The 21909-nt window shown below is 42.1% G+C and overlaps 1 protein-coding gene across 1 annotated transcript in view; it reads left to right on the plus strand.

Moving 5' to 3' along the window:
- The window catches only part of LOC119971775 (doublecortin domain-containing protein 1-like), a 695221-nt gene that overhangs the window by 262990 nt on the left and 410322 nt on the right, over positions 1-21909 (plus strand). Inside the window, exon 9 of the mRNA XM_038807879.1 lies at positions 16010-16102. Coding sequence (XP_038663807.1) covers positions 16010-16102 — 93 coding nt within the window. The remainder of the gene's footprint in view (positions 1-16009; positions 16103-21909) is intronic.

The raw sequence follows: 21909 nt of genomic DNA on the forward strand, positions 1-21909 counted from the left end.
TTTGTGTTCAGAATCTGCTCCCTGCCTACTCTTCCCCTTAGTCCCGCTGACTTCATGATCTAGTTCCTTACAGGCTTTAGTTACTACCTCCTTACTGTCCACTAACCTCCTCATCTGGTTCCCACCCCCCTGCCATATTAGTTTAAACCCTCCCCAACAGCGTTAGCAAAAGCACCCTCAAGGACATTGATTCCAGTCCGGCCCAGGTGTAGACCGTCCAATTTGTAGTAGCCCCACCTCCCCCAGAACCGGTCCCAATGTCCCAAGAATCTGAACCTCTCCCTCCTGCAACGAATCTCAAGCCAAGCATTCATCCTGCCTATTCTTTCATTTCTACTCTGACTACCACATGGCACTGATAGCAATCCTGAGATTGCTACCTCTGAGGTCCAACTTTTTAACTTGGCTCCTAACTCCCTAAATTCTGCCTTTAGGACCTCATCCCATTTATTACCTATATCATTGGTGCCTATATGCACCACGACAACTGGTTGTTCACTCTCCCCCCCCCCCCCCCCTTCAGAATGTTCTGCAGCCGATCTGAGACATCCTTGACCCGTGCACCTGGGAGGCAACAAACCATTTGTGAGTCTTGTTTTTGACCACGGAACCGCCTATCTACTCCCCTTACAATTGAATCCCCTATGACTATAGCCCTTCCACTCTTTCTTCCCTCCCTTCTGTACAGCAGAGCCAGCCACGGTGCCATGAACCTGGCTACTGCTGCCTTCCCCTGGTGAGCCATCTCCCCCAACAGTATCCAAAATGGTATTCCTCTTTTGTAGGGAGATGACCGCAGGGGATACCTGCACTGCCTTCCTGCTTTTTCTCTGCCTTTTGGTCACCCATTCCCTTTCTCCCTCAGCAATCCTAATCTGTGGTGTGACCAATTCGCTAAATGTGCTATCCACGACCTCCTCAGCATTGCGGATGCTCCAAAGTGAGTCCATCCGCAGCTCCAGAGCCGTCATGCGGTCTAACAAAAGCTGCAGCTGGACACACTTCCTGCACGTGAAGGAGCCAGGGACATCAGCCACGTCCCTGAGCTCCCACATTGAGCAAGAGGAGCATTAAACCTTTTTTGTTTAACTCAACCTTTTTGGCTCAGTGTGGACTCCTTTCCTGACCATATAATGGAAGCCCTCAAGATTATGTCAAGAGACAGAGTGAAATAGCAAACAATTATTTTTTAAAAACACTCCAGATATTTTTTCATCGATTTTAACGGAAGGATTTTAAACACCTTGATACCACCACGGCTCCTTTTGACAGATGCTTTTGATAGTTTCCTTTGACATACTTGACTGCTCCATTTAACAGGTCTTTTAGACACGTTTGATAGGTTCTCTTGACAGCTCGCTTTGACAGGTCCTTTTGATACTTTTGACAGTTGATTCTGACAGGCCTGTTGACAATTCCAGTGAGCTTGACCATAATGAGTGTATGCACTTTTATGCAGATTTATGCCTACTTTTAACAATTCAAATGTAGTATAAGGGTCGGGCAAATATAGGGTTAATTTGGGACTGAGTATCGTACAGCCCACACAATGATGCAAGAGAACACATAATCCAGATCCAGGATCAGTCTGATGTTGGAGAGAACCATGTGTACCAGCAGGCATGGAGACAGCTCTCAGTTTTGTACCCTCTACTGTATATATGTAAAGAGTTCTAAGAGTCTTACTATTAACCTCTGCATGACTTTGAAGACTTCTTCAAACCTACCGAACTGTAACCAACGTCATATAACGTGGTGGCAGCTTGTGGAAAAATGCCAAACCTCACAGAAAATACAGAGAGAAACTAAAACATTGGAAGGCTGATGAAAAAATCAATGAGCAAAGCAGTCTGACATGGAAAAAAGTTCCAGAAGCAGAGGCATAGAGGAAAAATCACTGGGCGAAAACTTCAAAGAAAGGCTTAGAATCAGACAGCAGAGATTTAAAATTCCTTCCTGAAGCAGAAGAAGCTCTTCCGGAAGCCTAGCTTCAAATCCCAAGGTACAAAGTCAGAAGACCTAACAAGGGTGAGCTAAATCTTTTCAAATTCGAGGCGATAGCAAGCCTTGAGATATCTTTGAACATATCTGAGTCACAAGTGTGGCTTGAAAAAAGCTGTTGCTGGAACACAATCCCCGAGACCACTCCATGACACTCTGAGTTTGGTCTGAAATAATATAGATAATTAATTAATTTAATACTCTGGGAGGAGGGGCTGGTTTAGCACAGGGCTAAATCGCTGGCTTTGAAAGCAGACCAAGGCAGGCCAGCAGCGCGGGTTCAATTCCCGTACCAGCCTCCCCGAACAGGCACTGTAATGTGGCGACGAGGGGCTTTTCACAGTAACTTCATTTGAAGCCTATTTGTGACAATAAGCAATTTTCATTTCATTTCATTTCAATTCCGACTTTTTGAACATAAATAAAGGCAAGCCAAAGGCAGAATTTATGACTTTAAACCTGAAAGCTGAGCGAGAGAACTCTGCAGGCAGCCATTCTAGGCAGCCATTATTGAAAACGTTTTCAAGCAGAAACCACCAAAACTGGTGGCATTTCTCTCTCTCGGGCAGAGATGCTTGCGTCGCCCTGGATCTCCTCAACACGGTAGATGCCAAGACAACCGCTGTTGCTCATCATATAGGACTGTAAGTTCCAAACTACTCAAGAAAAAAAGGGTATCCTGACTGAGACTTCAGCTGCAAAGTGTCTTCTCTCCATGTGGAGCAGATTTGTCCATTCTCTCCCCAGGTGCCAGAAAACCTTGAACGGTCAGACCAACCAACCACCCAGGAGGATGTAAAAAAGAGCGACTAGTCGTCTGATGAGACTCAACCTCTGGCACTAATGATGGCACAGCAGGTGTCATGATGATAGAGAAAAAAAAACATGGAATTACACCTGGAAGATTGAATTTTGAAATTGTCACAAACCACAAAGATGACTGAGATTGCACAGTCAGCCACTGACAGGACTTGCTGCAGGGTGTTTCACTGAAGGACAACGGAATCCCTCCTGTTTCCAGGCAAGGTATTTCTAAAAGCATCCAAAGACTGATTACCATTTCTGGTAAAGGCAAAGGGACATAATGGCTATCTCATCTCAAAAGATCCTGTGTGCAATGCTTAGATGGGCAAGTGAATTCCGTTTTCTACTTAGAATATACAAAGAAAGAGTTAAAAACTAGTTGAAAGAGCTTCCCCAATGTCTGTGTCTGCTCTGTGAGGATAGGCAGCCAGAACTTTTTTCACACTGAATGTGTGGGACAGTAACAGAAGGAGCTAACAGTGCCTCTGCAAAATAGCCCTTTTTTGCAGGTATACCTCAAACCTCTTGCTCTGTCTGTGGAAATCAGTCCCTCGCAGCAAAAGGATCGCAGCTGGAAAAAAGCGAACATTTCTACCAAACTACAGAATACTGGAATTGAAGAATCAACTATTCACCTATTGGAACCTCAAAACTGACCTACCAATGTCAACGCAACTGGAACCAAATCATAATGGCTGCACGCTTCATCATCTACTCCTTGTGAGTCAAGGGCTGTTTCCTATACTCTTTTTAAAAATATTTACTTATGTTATGGTCCAGGGTTTAGAAAACTCCAAAGTATATCATGGAGTTCTTCTGACCAACAACCTTTAACAGATTTTGGTTATGGGGAGCACAAGGGCCCACTTTACTGGTGTGATGCAACAGAGAACTAAAGTATTTTAAAAACAAAACAACGTTTATTCTATGAATTCAGTTAACACTTTATAAACACACAGTAAACATACTATCAACAACAATCACTGATACTTTCCCAATACAATATTCTATTGGTACCCCTTAGTAACTTTCCTAACAATGTTCATAAGCCAAAACACCTTTTAACAAAGACAGCAGGTTTAAATTCTCTACAGAAACAGGTATTACTTAGAAATCATCAAATGAGCTGAAGACATTCTTTAGCTTGTAGAGAGAAAGATCAATACACACATCTGCTTGGTTCACATGCAGCTCTTCAACTGAAAGTGAAACTAAACACAGAGCCAAAACCAGCTTTCAGCACAAAATGAAAGTAAAAAGCAGAGCAGAGCCCAGCTCCACCCACACACCGACATCACTGCAGCTGTTTGATAAACACCCATTTCTTAAAGGTACATCCACCTGACACTTATTATTGAACTCAATTCTTACTTCTAATCTGTATGTCTGTATTTGCATGTATTTACTGTTTTTCTACGTACATTTTTAATATTTAATAAACTTACTCGATCGTTAACTCAAGAAAGCCTGGCTCCATTTTAAACATAACTGTTGGGTCTGGAAAGGTACCCATGGGCAAGCATTAGATTAAATCTTGTTGCGACCAACAGAGGGTTGAATAAAGATACGGAGCCAGTCGTCCCCCCTCACCCAAGTATATAACAATCTGGGAGTATTCCACCCGGTTGGTGGCAAATCGAAAGGTATTGTCTGGATCAGAAACATTGGGGAGACTCAACTGGGGGTGGTCATAACACAGGGCAACACTGCAGCCACTATGCTGTAACTCCCAGCCAGCATTCTAAATCCATAAAAGACCCTGAAACCTGAAGCCCTCCATTGCTGACAGCAAAACCCAGAGATGAGTGTACCACTAAACCTCACTCTAGTCACAGGAATACTCATACTTTTCCATAAAGGACATCGCAGTGACTCACACGATGACGTAGGAAGTGAAAGAAATGATATGGGGACAAGCATAATGTTTGTCAACCCCGGGGAAATAAATCTAGGTAGAAACCACCGATCAGCGCAACAGACAAACCGACCAAGTGCGATTCAACATGAGAGAATGGAAGAAAAGAATGAAAACATACCCAAATACCAGAGAAACCTCCAAATGAACAGGAAGTATCTGCAGCCTAGTGACAGAACTTGCCAGTACTATGACAGCAGTGTGAAGGAGATATGGAATGCTTTTAGGCCTCCAGACTAGAGAACTTGTGAATTCAAGGACTTGAAGGGGGGTGGGAAATGGAGTAGCGGTAATATAATAATGACAATGTAACTGTATGGTAGAATAACAACGTAAGATGTATGGTAAACAATAATCACTAAAAATGCATTGGATACAGACCTGGGGGAGATAGACAATAAGAGTCTGGCACATCTAAGGTTAATGTGGGACTGAGTACAGTACAGCCCACACAGTAATGTAAGAAGCACATGACCTGCACCCAAGGTTGTTCTAGTTTTGGACAAAGCTGTGTGGGCCAGCAACCCTGGAGGCAGTTCCTTGCTTTAACGCTTGACTGCATGTATGCAAATAGTTTTCAGAGTAATAAAGGTTTAGTTACCTACGTATTATTATGAAGACATCTTGAGACCTACCAGACTAGAGCGAATATCCTACAAACCGTTGCTACCCCACAGAGTACCTGAGCTGCTCTTCACACTCCAGGACTACCAAAACCTCACTTGATTGGAGGCAGCTGATTATCATAGAATTTACAGTGCAGAAGGAGGCCAATCGGCCCATTGAGTCTGCACCGGCTCTTGGAAAGAGCACCCTACCCAAAGTCAACACCTCCACCCTATCCCCATAACCCAGTAACCCCACCCAACACTAAGGGCAATTTTGGACACTAAGGGCAATTTACCATGGCCAATCCACTTAACCTGCACATCTTTGGACTGTGGGAGGAAACCGGAGCACCCGGAGGAAACCCACGCACACACGGGGAGGATGGGCAGACTCCGCACAGACAGTGACCCAAGCCGGAATCGAACCTGGGACCCTGGAGCTGTGAAGCAATTGTGCTATCCACAATGCTACCGTGCTGCCCCTAATGATTTCAATGCTCAACTCCTAACATAAAATCCACATGCATGAAGTGTGCCCCGCCTCATTTACACCCCTGCTAAAATGGGAATTGCTGTTTGAGGGTGGGATTATGATTTTATTTGACCCCCCTCTGCCAATTGCACCACAACAGAGAGACTGTTCATTAAACGTCTGGGTCCAACTGTCAGGTTGTTTCTATGAGTTTCTGTCTCCAGTAGATCTTCCTGGAGGCGGTTCTCTGTAACAGTGGGTAGCAGCCTGGTAGCAGCTCGTTTCCAATTAAGGCACTATATATCAACGCAGTGGCATCTAGCAGGTGAGAAAGGCTTGCCTCACAGCCTCTGGACACCTCATGATTTTGAAGACTTCGATCAAATCCCCTCTCAACCTTCTCTTTTCTAAACAGAATCACCCTGAGCTTCTTTAATCTGTCAACGTAATTGATATGTCTCATCCCTGGAGCCATTTTTGTCATTTTATATGCACTCTTTCCAATGTCCTCATATCCTTCCTAAAGTTTGGTGCCCAGAATCATACACAATACTCCAGTTGAGGCCACTTCAGTACTTTATATAGGTTCACCATAATTTCCTTGCTTTTGTACACTCTGCCTCTATTTATATAGAGTTATTTCCAAGAATGGCATGATTCGCAACAATCCAGTGTTATATATGTTGACCTTATGAAAGCTCAACCTGATGGCAAACATGTCTCATCCCGAGGTTGTTTTTCTCTCAAATTCTGTTCCTTAGGCAATGGTTGAGAAATCCATTGCAACTTATCCTGCACCTGTATTCTGCCTCATTCGGATGTTTTTGTTTTTCAACTTTGGGCAACATACAATATAATTTAAATTTGTATTGCACTCTGCGGCAACAAATTTACCTCTGTTTCAAATGCTAATAACCCTGATTCCTTGGTTCAGTGAAAGTAATGCAAATTCTGCAACAGAAAATTAATGTTCAAGCATGTCTGAAGTATATAAATCCAGGTCGACCATTCAATCCAGTATTCAGAGAGTCCTGCATTGTCAGAGATGCTACCTTTTGAATGACACATTGAGCCAAGGTCTTTTCTGCTCCTTCAAGTGCATCAAATGGATTGCACGGCTCTTCTGGTGTCAACATTTATGTCATAACTATTATATTACTCTTTGGTAATATATTTTTCCTCTTTGTTTCATAATCCAGAATGGTCTGATGGTGTGATTATAAAGAAACCACCAATCTCTAAATTAAAGCAAAACTGATTTATTGAATAACGATTAAATTATATTGTGTTTGCACACTCCACAGAACTATAACTATTAATAAAGTAATCTATGTTTCAGTAACAACTAATGAACTACACATGCTACTTCTATCTAATCTTAAATATGTTGTGATCTATCTCTCTATGCTGCTAACACATAACTGACTATCCAAGATTCCCTGAGTTCTGATATTTATACTGGGAACTGGTGATGCCCCCTAGTGTTTGTATTACACTGAAATGTAATAATTAACCCTTTACTTGTATACATATATACATATCGTTACAATAACAAACAGCATCAAAAAGTGGGGGAACTGGTTATCCAACCCACTGTTCTTTGTGGGACTTTGCTGGGCATAAAATGGCTGCCACAGCTTGCCTACAAAAATATGTGTTTCTCAAGTTATTTATTCATGCAAAGGGCTTTCAGAAGTTTTGACACATAGAACATAGAACATAGAACAGTACAGCACAGAACAGGCCCTTCGGCCCTCAATGTTGTGCCGAGCCATGATCACCCTACTCAAACCCACATATCCACCCTATACCCGTAACCCAACAACCCCCCCTTAACTTTACTTTTAAAATGCCTACTGTTCAGCTGGGTATTCAAGTATTTACTTTTATTATACATGAAAGGTATTTCTTATAACTCCCACAAGGGCCATGGGGAAACCATCGTTGATCTCTCTGTAGGACCCGTTGAGTACGAGCTGCCCCGATGGGCCCAGGACCACCCAGCTGGAGCTCATTACAAATGAACATAAAAGCTGGCCCAAAGCAGGGCCTGGTGTGGTTAGTTTTCCCAGCAAGGACTGTACTGGGAGCGAATTGCTGACACGAGCAGAATATTTTATATAGTTAAATAAACTTGCTTTTACTGCTGGCTCCCTCAAGTTACTAAGCTGCCAACGAGGGAAAAAGGCAACTCCAGATATGCTTGTGGAACTGCCTAGCCGCACGGATGGTTTTTCTTCTACCCAATCTCGTTTCTAGCTTTTACTGTTAATACTTTCAACTTCTGATTACTTGGTTGTCATTATATTTTCTGTTCAGTCAAAAAGTCAAGTGTACAGATTGTACAGCTGTACTTGTTTGTGAAAATAGTTTCTATCTGAATCAAGAATTTTACAAACTGCTTCGGGAAGATACCTAATTTAAAATAGTGATATCTCGCCCGTCTAACCATGCATGCTACAACAGAATCCAAATTAAAACAATTCATTATGCAAAATCTAATCGTTGCAACAAAGATATTAGTGTGTGAAAGGTGACTGGAATGGCAAATAGCAAGCTGAGCAATGAAAACATGAACAGTTTATGCTTGAATCGGGATTGGACATTTAAATGTTGTGCTCCTGGTTCAAGGATTGTACATAATGGGCACATAAAAAATGTTGGCCTTGAGTGACAATTATATTTACGTTAGCTGTGTATTCATCTGGTGTTAACAATAATTTTCAGAATGAAATCTCTACTCCTGTTAGAGGCTCTTAATTTGCTAATAAACGGATTGCAACGCTTTGCTTATTTTGCAAATATTCCATGTTGGTGACTAACAACAATATTATTGAGTTGATAATGTGCAACTGTCCAAACGTTCAGTAAACAGGCACTTTTGTGAAAGTTAGGTCATCTCTTTTTATTTTACTTTAGTTTCGAAAAAAACAAACTCCTTTCTGCGTGCCTCCCATGTCATGCAACATTCCTGAACCAAACGGCTGGACAGGAGTTAGGCCTCTGGAAAAATGCCTACTGTTCAGCTGGGTATTCAAAAGGACATTGGAGCAGCCGGGGTGGCATGCCTGCTGTTGCTACCTCTGTCCTTGTGTGGCGACACCTCTTTTTTTCCCGCCGATTCCTTCCCTGGTTACACAAACAAAATTGGGAATTTCACCTATGAGGAAAAGGGAGTCGGCAAAGCAACATCCCACCATTCCTTTATACACCTTGTCACCTGAAAAATCCTTTACTTAATGATTTAATTTTCTTCTAGATTTCACATCTGGAGCTGCACTCTAACAACCCGTTCTTAGTCTCACAATTTGGAACTGGATATATCAAGCTCATAGAAACAAAAATTAAGGCACTGCACCTTTTGAATAATTAAAAATGTTAATGTTATGTTATTTTACTTTTGATGTCGAAACCCACCCTCATGTGCTTTGTAGTGGGTCAAAATAACAGCTATCTGTAATGAAAGCAAAATACTGCAGACACTGAAATTCTGACATAAAAACAGTAAATGCTGGACATTCTCAGCGGGTCAGGTAGAGAGTGAACAGAGCTAACCGGGGACACTCCATCAGAATGACGATGAAGGGTACAGACTTGAAATATTAACCCTGCTCTCTCCACAGATGCGGCCTACCTTGCTGAGCATTTCTAGCATTTTCTGCTTTGATTTTCCATCTGCATAACTTTTACACCAAATGTATGAGGTAGGCAGGAAAAAGAACTTCCCAATTATTTTCCTATGAATTATGGATTTTTGTGCCAAAAGCAATTGTCACTTGTGGTGTTTTTATTGTTAATGTTGGCTGATGATACATTTATTACTTTATGAGGACTACACTTAAACATCAACAGTTCAACTGCAATCCAAGATTTATTGCTTAATTTCATATGGCTGTCGTCTCTCAATCAGTTCTGACTCACTACAGTAAGGAAGTCTTAAGGATGTGGATTTACAACAACTGCATAAAACAACAGAGGTTAGCTTACCTGTCCGTTTGAAATAAAAGCAGAAATCGTTGGAAACATTCAGCAGGTCAGGCAGCATCTACTGAGATAAATAATGGGTGGGATTTCCTGTGCAACCCGCCGTGAATTTCACTGCGGCAGGATCCTCTGTTCTCATCATTGTCAACGGGATCTTCCATTGAATGCACCCCTCGCCACTGGGAAACATGCACAGAGATGGATCCCGCCAGCGTGATCGGCAAGAAAACTCGGGCCCATGTTCCAGATCAATGATCTTTCATCACAACTGGAAAGTTTTAGAGATGAATGACTTTCAAGCAGGTACAGAGCCAGAGAAAAGTGGGGGATCTGTGATAGGATGGACATTAGGAGTGATTAAATGACAAAAGAAATGTGGTGCAAGGCATTAGATGATACTGAGGAAGTGTCCCCTGTCCACTTGGTTTGCAGTAGATAGAAGTATTGCATAATTCTGGAGTGAAGGACAGCATTGATTTTGGAGTGGAGGAGGGAGCCTCACTTCACTTGCTCCTATCAAGTTTTGCTATACTCTGTAACTATTTACCGTGGATGTGAAAGAAAAGCCTTTTCATACATTTCATGGGCAGGTGCAGGCTGCTTTTACAAACCTCTGCTAAGTGGTTTCAATATTGTTTTGAAGGGAAGTATAAAATGAAAAATAGTTGGAAAATAAATGACTAAGAGAGATTGATAGCAAAAAAATTGCCTGGAATTAAAAAATTATGCTAGCATGAAAGCTTCCAGACAATTAGGCCGAAGCACTATGGGTGTATTCTGGCTGCAGAGGTATAGATGTAGAAGAGCAATAATCCTCGGTACAAAATGTCTTCTGGAACTTTTAGGATTTTCTTCAATGTAACTTTATCTTATGTATGGTGAAATATATTTTCTAATTAAATGTATACTGTTTGGCATTATATTAGTACAAAGCAAAAAGGATTTTGATTGAGGCCCGTGAAACAAAAGCTTACAAATGTTTCGCTTTGAAATGGGGGAACCCTGTAAAGTACAACCTCGGGGCATGTTCTTTATGAAGTTACCAGCTCTTTGGGTTGCTGAGAATGGTTGATTAATTCCAGTAAGTTTTTGGAAGGTTTCAAATGAAAGCCAGGGAATACAGTAATAGTAATCTGAGAATGTCTGACAAATCCCCAGGACAAAACACGTGTTTGCCCATTCTATTGAGGCTCTCTATCACCTCCCCCCCCCCCCCCCCCCCCCCCCCGCCACTTCTCTCTCTGTCTTTCGTGTTGTATAGGTTCTTATAAAATAAAACACAAGCAGGCAGCAGGGAGATTACACTTCAGTGCAGTCTGTATTCTAGTAGAGAGAAATAAAGTTGTTTAGTGAACACCTGCCATGGTGTCAATAGAGAGGCTGTGAACTGAAATCACACCAAGCATAAGAGGCTGATGAAGGGGTGCAGGTTTTCACGCTGCTCGCAGTCAGAATTTAAAGGGCGAATTGCTATTATAAAGCAGAGTTCATCAAAATATGCACTGGCAGACTAAAATTACACCTGGTGTTCTGGTGGAGCTTGGCTTTGTCCATGACCATCAGTAATTTTTTTTATTATTCTTCCACACGCACTCTGTGACTTGCTTCTTTCTATATTGCACTTCACTTGGCTTTGATGCTTTTTCTTCAGCGATGGGATGCTGATTTTAAATTCCCATCGAGTCCCTTTTATGTAAGTTTTTTTTGTATCTCGCTTCTTCTGAGCATTCTGCACTCCAGGTACACATGTTACAGAGTTAGGCTCTACAGGTGAAGGGTGTGTACAACACTGGGGTGGGGGGGAGGGGGTTGGGGGTGATTGGAATAAAAACAAATGTCATAGAAAGGTGCTTTTCTTTGGAAACAGCGCACGCTCCCAATTGCTTATTCGTGTAACTTTGCAGGATAGTTGCAAAGAATTTTTTCCTCAAAACGTGCAAGCTTTGCAGCCAGGAAGTAACTGGTGCCGAGGTCAATAGATGAATACTTAAAATTTGCATGTGACATCCCTTTGTGTATTATTTTAACGCAGGCATTACTTCCTTGTTTTAGACCAATTAATGCACGTGTTAGAATAGTGGACAAGAGAATAACTGACACGGACATTAAACATTTGACTGTTCCTAGGCTGCCATCCTAGATTCAGGGAGCACACGTTTAATGGATAAGAAATTAATTCAGTGTTGTACGGAGTGCATTGGGATATGTGAAAGTTACTATATAATCTTAGTGACATATCTGAAGCAGGGGATTATTGATAGTTCACATTATGAAATGCTTTATCCTATCAACAACTATGAATTCAAGAAGGAAAAGTTTTTTTAAAATGGGCATATAATAAAGAGAATATCAAGAATTAAAATGATCACAGTTTATTTTAGGGTATGATTTGAAGCAATGTAAAAATGAGCTTTGGTATTATGTATAATGCTGCAATTGTTAGCAGTGATGTGACAATGCCCAATGTAAAATTAAAGTGTTGCACTGCTCCTAACATTATGGTTGTTTGCCAACAGAAATGAGAGACTCAGGGTACAGCATTAGGATCAAGGCCTTTGATGTCCTAGGCCACTGATTGTACCCATCATCGAAGAAAGGTTTTAGTCACAAAAAATCAATCTAGTGCTGCCTATCGATTTGAAAACATCACAGCTGCTTCTAATAAGTGGAAGAGAAGGGCTGGTTTCTATGGGGCTGGAATTACCTTTCGATTGCCAATGCCTGGGTGTTGGTCCTCTCAATTGCTGTGCTACCTTTTCTGATCAATACTGAATCATCCAGTGGATAGTAATTAGCTTTTAGAGAAGCACTCAACAAAGATCTGTGGTGACTCTGATAGACTTCACCAGAAAAGGTCAGGCAAAATCAGCAGTGAACTAGAAGGTGATGGATAAAGAAAAAGACCCCTTGCCTGAGAAGTACTTAGCTCTTTTTTAATTACTGTAATTTTCAACAAAAGTAGGAGAGTGAGATGATGAAGTACAGCACTTTCCTCCCTGCTGTTCCTGATGAGGCTTGATAGTCCTCAAAATTACGCATTGACTCTCGTTGATTTCTCCCAGTGTTTAGTACTAATAACCTGTAGGGTCTTTTTTCTCTCTACCTCTCAGTCCTAGTGTCACTGCAGTAATTACACTGTGTGAAATCTGCACTGCAATCACAGCTGCCAACTCTGAGCTTCACAAGCTAGGTCAGACTTTGTACTGCACAGAAAAAATGCTAGACCGACAGATAAGACAAGAAGGAAAGGAGTTGGGATAAATTCAGAAGTATCACTGTGTACTTCAGGGAGCAGAAACCGTCAGTATATAGATTGTGCACATTGTTTTTGCACACATCTTTAAATTAGAAATCTATTATGTAGCAGCGTCATTTTTTAATGAATTTCCCCTTCAGCTATTTACCAACACAACTTCCACTTAACTGTACCTTCAGGGCTTCATTAAGCCGCATGAAAACTCACAATGGCTTTTTCCTCTTTTTTTATCAAACAAGTCAAAAATTGTTTCTTTTCTAGTGAGTATAAGAAGAATTTTTTCATTTGTTCATGGAATGCGAACTTTGCTGGCGAGGTCAGCATTTATTGCACATCCCTAATTATTCCTGAGAAGGTGTTGCAGAGCTGCCTTCTTGAGCTGCTGCAGTCCATGTGACATTATTAGGAATGCATATCTATAGAGATAACAATGAAGATATTAGTAAGAAGCAAAGTTAAGAACAAACTAGATTTTGCATTGGGAGGCTCTGAACTCAATTACTGGTCTTGTCTCCATTTAAATTATTTCGCCATCATTGTGATGAACTTTCACCTGCCCTCGGCTGACTAGCTTTGTTGAAGCGCCGCACATAAACAGAATAATCAACCTCAGGAGGGGTGGAATAATGGGCCAACAACAATTTTGGCCGCCCCTCCCCTTCCCACTTTTCCTTAAAGCTTTTCTCTTTTCAGCCGATCATGTTATCTGAGGTTGGAGGCATGGTACCAAGATTCAGAACTAGGATCCCTTAAAATAGGGGAGAAATCATTGTGCCAAAAAAAAAGTGAATTTGGTAACGATCATGGACTCAATAAGCAATTTTAAATTCATAGGTTATTCAAGAGGATTACATAATTTTGAAAACAAAATTATTTCTACTCCTTTTTTTTGTTGAGGTATGAAATGTTTAACATTAAAAAGAACTCTTTCCAGCAACAACCATTTTCACATTAGTCTCCTCAGCAGCTTGGGAGGGTTACTCTGCAGTCTGGAGGTAGATGACCAGTGTCTCTATGATGAATGCGAAGACTTGCTTAAGCGTCAGAGAAAATCACAAGCCAGGAAATAAAATATTCTTCTTGCAGTGGGATGCAAGGCTTGCCAACAATCCAGCAGTCATTGTGCATTTACATTTTAAGAGCTGATCGATTCAGCCGGGAACTATCGAGAACACACTGCCAAACTTCTCCATTAACCGTTTGTATTTTTTTCACCACATCACAAAGTTTGTAACATCAGTGCCTGCTATGTAGCATTTCAATCAAGCATGTTAACGGCACCAGCCTATTTTTTTAAAGAGCCTCTTGCAGTTGCACAGACCCGTGGCTGGCTATTTTGATGCAAGAGTGCAGATTTGAAGTTCAGAAAGGCATGATAGTGTTAAGGAGGTAAGTAGGTGTAATGGCACGTCTAAAATCACTTGTTCACGTTTAGCAGAATAAATTCTATGTAAATAACGAACACTTAAATGCAGTGTACGATGGTGGCAATGCTTCTTTTTTTTCGGGGGGGGGGACTCTAATCGGTCACTTCTCTTTCCCATACATAAACGCCAGCCAGTACCCTATAGAAACAAAGGAACCTCTCCCAGTGTCTGAATACAGTGACACTTATTCTAAGAGGAGTGGGGCAGCTTTTTGTAAGCACACTGCTTCAGACAAACAATAGCACACAATGAGTTATTGACTTGTTTATATATGGGGCTCTTTTCACTAACTAAATCTGACTCCCACAGTCTGGACAAATGATTGATTTCGCTGGGTAGAATGGGAAGCCCTATGCGTTTAACTCTATAGTGTAAACTGTTTCTTCCCCATTTGTACACCCTGAATAGAAGCTTATTAAAATGCACTTTCCAAAAATACCTGCAGCTGGCCATTATGAGTGAGTTCTGTATATATAAATAAGTAATTTGTCCCAGTCTTTTGTATGGCAACAGGGCATTGGAGTTTCATGTGGGTAGATATGAATGCTAGCATAATCAGTCTTTCAGCGAATTGCGGTAGTTAATGTAAATGTGTACATTATATGAAGTTATTTTTTTCAAACAATTACATTCATATTACAAAACAGAAAGGAAATGAATTCCTCCGCCAAACTGTGTGTCTAGAGGCAAATCTGTTGAATTTCATGCTCACGGCAATGAATGAGTTCAAGCCACATAAACTGTATCAGGGCACCGTCCATTGAGCACAAAATACTATGATGCTTTGGTGTAGCATAAAAGCAGTTTGGCTTCTAAATGAATAAAATTGACTCTGGGTAATTTTCACAGCTGCATGGACCTGTGTACAGTATTAATACAAAAAAAAAATGCCTTATAGGAAAATATACTTTAGAGCAGAGACCTGCTGTGTTAAGATTTCATTTTTGCCTTTTTAATGCAGATCACAATAATGAACGAAAACGGATGGCAATTTAGGAGCTGCTCTGATTTTCAGCCTTATTGTCTCAATTTTTCGTGAGCCCTGTGAAATGTTGATGTTGTAAGGGTTACTTTGACTGTACAAATAATTCCTTTAATATTATTTTTACAAACCTGTTATTCCAGAAATTCAAAATGTTATTTTTTTATGTCGGTAGAAAAGCATTAAAAACATTTAAAACAGCAACATGCCCATCATCACAGAAATCCTCAGGAAGCAGACTGAACAATTAAACTGTTAACAGAGTCAACCTCTGTACATATAATCACTTGTAAGCTTATTCGTGTCAACCTCCATTGATTTTATTTGAACATAATTGCTACAGAAGCAATATTTATTAAGAGGCACTTTGAAGTTTTTACCTAAACTGCTAATGAATTTTCTCCAGGCCATTTCAGCAGAATCAGTTCAGTTTGACAAAAGATGTTCACTTATGGTAGGCATTTAAAAAAAAATCAGAATAGGGAGAAGCCAGATTGTGTGCAAAACCATTTAGAGATATATCAAATATAAATGTTAACATTTGTTTTTCTTCCTTTTAGGTCTATCATGCCCTGAATGGATACACACGAAAGGTCACGCACAAAGGCCTCCTCTCTATGACCACAGGAGAACTGTATAAAATAAGTGAAGATGTGAGAAAATATTTTAATTGCTCTTCTGATAAACAAAGTAAAGAGTTACCTCTATTCGGTGGGGGTGGGGTGGGGGGGTGCTTGCTGGGAAAATGTATGTAGCTTTGTCGCTCGAAAGAGAATCTGATCTTTGCAGTGCATATTGTCTAAATTCTGAAGCGACCTTATATCATAAGAAACTATGAAAGTTATTATGCTGGATTTGTGCCTAAATGAGGGAATATTTCCAGAGCAGTCACAGGAAAGTGGCTTGGTCTGAGCTTAGCATTTTCATGTGGTTGGCTGCCTTTGCACACAACCAGATTGAAATATGAACAGACCTAGTTATGTAGGGTCATGAAAGGCCAAGTTTTGTCCTCTTTTACGCTTTTCAGGTTGCTTTAGGTTGTGGGTGGGGGTGATGCTTTGGCTGGAAGGAGAAGTTTCTATATCATAATTTATGGCTGCGTTGTCTGAGCTAGTTACTGCACCTTATAACATGAAAGTGAATGTGAAAACAATTCCTCCACCCCCACTACAGCCCCCACCAACAAAAATCACATCAGGTGCAACTTTCAACCAGTTAATGGCAAAGTTCCATGATATTCATGTTCATATTCATTCTTGCAGGACATGCTGAAGTTATCCTTAAAAGGACAGGGGAATTAAAAAAAAAAAATTATTTTAGTTTTATTTGCAATCCGTCCACCAGCCCAGTCAGAGTATGTTTAAACCAAAGCACATGGGTTTAAACGAAAGCACAAATGTTTGGACCTCAAATAGTTCAAATGAAGCTATAAAATGAAAAGTAAACGGTGGTTGGAGGAAGTAAAGTCAGCCTTTTAGTGCGGCGCAGTGGTTAGCGCTGCTGCCTCACGGTGCTGAGGACCCGGGTTCAATCCAGATCCTGGGTTACTGTCCGTGTGGAGTTCGCACATTGTCCCTGTATCTGAGTGGATCTCACCCCCACAACCCAAAGTTGTGCAGGATAGGGCAGCACGGTGGCCTAGTGGTTAGCACAACCGCCTCACGGCGCTGAGGTCCCAGGTTCGATCCCGGCTCTGGGTCACTGTCCGTGTGGAGTTTGCACATTCTCCCCGTGTCTGCGTGGGTTTCGCCCCCACAACCCAAAAATGTGCAGAGTAGGTGGATTGGCCCCGCTAAATTGCCCCTTAATTGGAAAAAATAATTGGCTAATCTAAATTAAAAAAAAAAAGAAAACGTTGTGCAGGATAGGTGGATTGGCCACACTAAATACTCCTTAATTGGAAAAAAATAATTGGGTACCCTAAATGTAAAAAACAAATTCAGCAATTTAATGGTCCTGGAGAAATGAATTTTGAATAGCAAATCTCACAATCATCGGAAATATAAAATACAACCTGAAAAATGAAAAATGAAAATCGCTTATTGTCACGAGTAGGCTTCAATGAAGTTACTGTGAAAAGCCCCTAGTCGCCGCATTCCGGCGCCTGTCCGGGGAGGCTGGTACGGGAATCAAACCGTGCTGCTGGCCTGCTTGCTCTGCTTTAAAAGCCAGCGGTTTAGCCAAGTGAGCTAAACCAGCCCCTACTGTGTAACTGCACTGTGGGATAATCTGAAATTCTGCATCCCATAATTTTAGCCAGGATGTTGAGCCACTTAATGAGGTTATACCTTTGCCAGAGTGCCAGAGAGAACATTTTGGATTTATACACTGATATCCCACATCGCAAAATCAGGGGAAGAATGCTTTATGATTTTGGGTTTAAAATTTATTGAGATAATAAATTGATAAATGAAAGCAAAAGATAGATTTAACCCCAGGAAGGCAGGACTCTGTCCATTCCCAGTTTTTAATTAGAGTGTCTTAAGAAATATTTAACAAAAAACAATATGATTTCTTGTATTAAGCAGTTCACAAATCATAGTGAATGTATCAAGAAGGCTCAAATGATATGATTTCCTTTCCTGCATGTAGGAGGACCATTTCATGCATGAGGAAGAAAACTGCAGAGGAATTGTGATGGGCTTTAGGGTTTGAACTAAGATGGAACTTCTGGGGTGGGATTCTCCTTCGGTTGACGCCGGAATCGGGAAATGCTATTGGGCGGAGAATCGGTTTAATGCCGAAATCACAGCGGGCGCTGATTTCATGCTGAATCACAATGCTCCGTTGCCTGACCAGAAGCGTCAATGCATTGAAGAACGCACATACAGTAAACACCATTGGCATATCATTAGTGGGCCTGACCTGGTATTCTCCAGGGCCTCTGTGATTCTCCACTTCCAATGGGTCAATTCCTGACAGCGAGGTTCACTTGTGCTGTTAAGAATCGTGAAACAAGGGGCAGCACGGTGGCGCAGTGGATTAGCCCTGCTGCCTCACGGCGCCGTGGTCCCAGGTTCAATCACGGCTCTGGGTCACTGTCCGCGTGGAGTTTGCAAATTCTCCCCGTATTTGCGTGGGTCTCGCCCCCACAACACAAAGATGTGCAGGCTAGGTGGATTGGCCATGCTACATTGCCCCTTAATTGGAAAAAATGAATTGGGTACTCCAAGTATTAAAAAAAATTGTGAAACAGGCGTCATGGCTGATGAGACAGAGGGCGGGGGTCGGAAAGTGTCCAACATTGCCATAGTTTGCTGGCAGTCATGCCGCTGGCTGGGGGGCTTCTGCCAGGGCCGGGAGGAGTAGTGAGGTTGGCCAGGAGGTAGGCTGTGGTGTCGGAGTGGACGGGCATCGAATGTCATTTCTGCGGGCTGCAAAGCAGCCAGGCTGCTGCGCACACTGTTGACTGCCCACTGTGAACTTAGGGCCACAGGTCATATGGGTGTCCCCACAGGCCACACCCTAGGTGTTCACTGGCCCCAGCTCACCCATCAGCAGGATGGGCATGTTCCAGCACAACAAGTGCCATCTTGTTGGCCAGGATGAGTGCGTGTGGGGAGTGAAGTGTGTAAAAGCGGCTACAACTTGTCAGTCTTCTGAGTGTCAGTCGCAAATCTGGCACCGTTTCTCATTGGAATCGATTGTGTTCTATGTGGCATCAGTGCTAGCCCCTCAACTGTCGCTGAATCGGTCCACGTGTGGTGCCAGTTTTCCTGTTGTGGAATCTACGAATCCTGTCCCGATGTCAATACAGCATCTCAGGAACAGAGAATCCAGCCACTGATCTGTGAAGTACCCATATACACACTTAGTGCATACAGAAATGTGATATGCGTGCACTATGTAAAGTTAGGTAATGCCGACATAAAAATAGAGCATGGTGGAATTTGAATCAAGTGCGATAATCATTGGAGGTGTAAATTAATGATAATAAATTCTGTCTGGAAAATTAGGCTGTGCCATGCTGCAGGTGTCCTTGCTGCAGGTGTCCTTGCTGCAGGTGTCCTTGCTGCAGGAGCCAGGAGCTACAGAAAATGGCAGTTAATTTGCTTCAGACCAGTTTATTGGTACGGACTGCGAAGCACATTAGCTGGCAGCATGTGGAATAGGCAGATTGTGACCTTGATTTCTGTTGAACGCTAATTCTGCCATTTTCGGTTCTGCAAATCCTTTTGATGCCATCTCTTAAACATTCTGAGAACATGCTTGATCTAAAGGGACCAGCGTGGGAGTTTCACGTGAGGTACATTTGACTTTCTTTTGCTGCTTAGTGGAATTGGAGGAGTTCCCAAATGATTGTGGGCAGGATTCTCCATTGGCTGAAACCAAAATCGAGAAACGCGATTGGGCAGAGTGTCGGTTCTGACATAGAAATCGCGGCAGGCACCGGTTTCACGGCAAATCGCAATTCCCTGTTGCTTCGACAGCGGCGCCAATGGGTTCCAGAACGCACATACAGCAAACACCGTTTGCATATCATTTGCAGGCCCGACCCGGTATTCTCCGGGGCCACTGCGATTCTCCGGCTCCAATGAGCCACATTCCCAATGGCGCGGTTCACTTGTGCTTTTAAAAACTGTGAAACCGGCGTTGTGGCTGATGAGGGAGAAAGAGGAGGTATGACACGGAGTGCGCGACTGTGTGCTGCCGGGCCGGACACTGGCTGGGCTGGCTGGGAGGAGCGGAGGCGCCCTGCCAGGCCTGGGGGGGGGGGGGGGGGGGGGGGGGGGGGAAGGGTTGACAGGGGAATGGGCTGATGGTTGGGGAGACTCCCCACAGGACTAGGGCGGTGTATAGGCATGGACCGCCATTTCCGCAGCAACAATCTTGCTACCATATTGGAATACAACCAGCAATGGTGGCTTCCTGCTAGTCGCCGCTGCTCTGGGGGATGCCCTGTGGCTGTAGAAGTTGGAGCTGCTTGAGGAGGAGGCTGTAGCAGCAGAGCGTGCAGCAGCGGAGCCTGCCCCAGAGGAAACGGTGGTAATATGTGGAATTCAGGATGAGAAGAGCAGTGTTCCATCGTATAAGGTAAGGTTGGAAAGTCCAGTGAAGAGTGGTGAAGTGGTAGTAGGAGTAATAGAGAAACTATCTTGTCCAGGAATACAGTTTATCTTGGGTAATGATATAGCTGGAACGCAGGTGGGAGTGATGCCTACTGTGGTTGATAAGCCAGTGAAAAATCAGACAACTGAAGTGTTGATGGACGAATCTGTGATTTTTCCAGATTGTATAGTAACAAGGTCGTAAAGTCATAGGTTAAGACAAGAGGAGAAATCAAAGAGTGAAGATGAAGTTGAAGTGCAATTATCAGAAACGTTTTTTGATTAGATGGTTGAAAAAGAACAAGAACAGGTGGAGGATGAAGCGGGATATTTTTAGTACAGGACAATTGGTGGAGTTACAACAGAAAGATGTAGAAATGAACCAAATGTATCAGAAAGCATACACAGAAGTGGAAACTGAGCGTATACCAGAATGTTATTACCGTAAAAGTGGTGTCTTGATGAGAAAATGGAGACATTTACATATGCAGGCGGATGAAAAGTGGGCAGAAGTTCAGCAAGTGGTATTGCCGGTAGGGTATAGAAAGGAGGCATTGTGAGTTGCACATGAGGTACCAGTGTGAGGTCATTTGGGAATAAGGATAAAATCCAAAAACATTTTTATTGGCCTGGACTACATAAAGATGCAGTTACATTTTGTCAATCATGTCACACATGTCAAGTAATAGGGAAATCTCAAGCAGTGATAAAACCAGCGCCCTTAGTACCCATTCCAACATTTGAGGAACCTTTTACAAGGGTCTTAATTGATTGCGTAGGACCACTTCCTAAAACAAAAATTGGGAATCAATATCTTTTGACTATAATGGACGTGTCTACTAGGTTTCCAGAGGCCATTCCAGTATGTAATATTACAGCTAAAAAGATTGTGGAGGAGTTACTTAAATTCTTTACTAGATATGGACTACCCACAGAAATACAATTGGATCAAGGATCCAATTTTACCTCAAGGTTATTCAAAGAAGTTATGGATAGTTTAGGAATAAAACAATTTAAAATCAACTGTGTACCATCCAGAATCACAGGGAGCATTAGAAAGGTGGTATCAGACATTAAAGACAATGTTGAGGACTTATTGTCACGATTATTCAGAGGAATAGGATAAAGGAATTCCATTCGTATTGTTTGCAATTCGGAATGCACCTAATGAGTCAACCAAATTCAGTCCTTTTGAACAAATTTTTGGTCATGAGGTAAGAGGATCACTTAAATTGATTAAGGAAAAATTGGTGAGTGAGAAATCAGAACTTACATGATTCGATTAAGTGTTAAATTTTAGGGAACGATTAAATAGAGCAGATAAATTGGTTAGCCAACAATTAAAAGTTGCACAAAATGTGATGAAACGGGTAGCGGACAAGAAATCAAAGTTCGTAGTTTTGCCAGTGGAG

This window comes from Scyliorhinus canicula, chromosome 9, assembly GCF_902713615.1.
Source record: "Scyliorhinus canicula chromosome 9, sScyCan1.1, whole genome shotgun sequence".
Taxonomy (NCBI): Eukaryota; Metazoa; Chordata; class Chondrichthyes; order Carcharhiniformes; family Scyliorhinidae; genus Scyliorhinus; species Scyliorhinus canicula.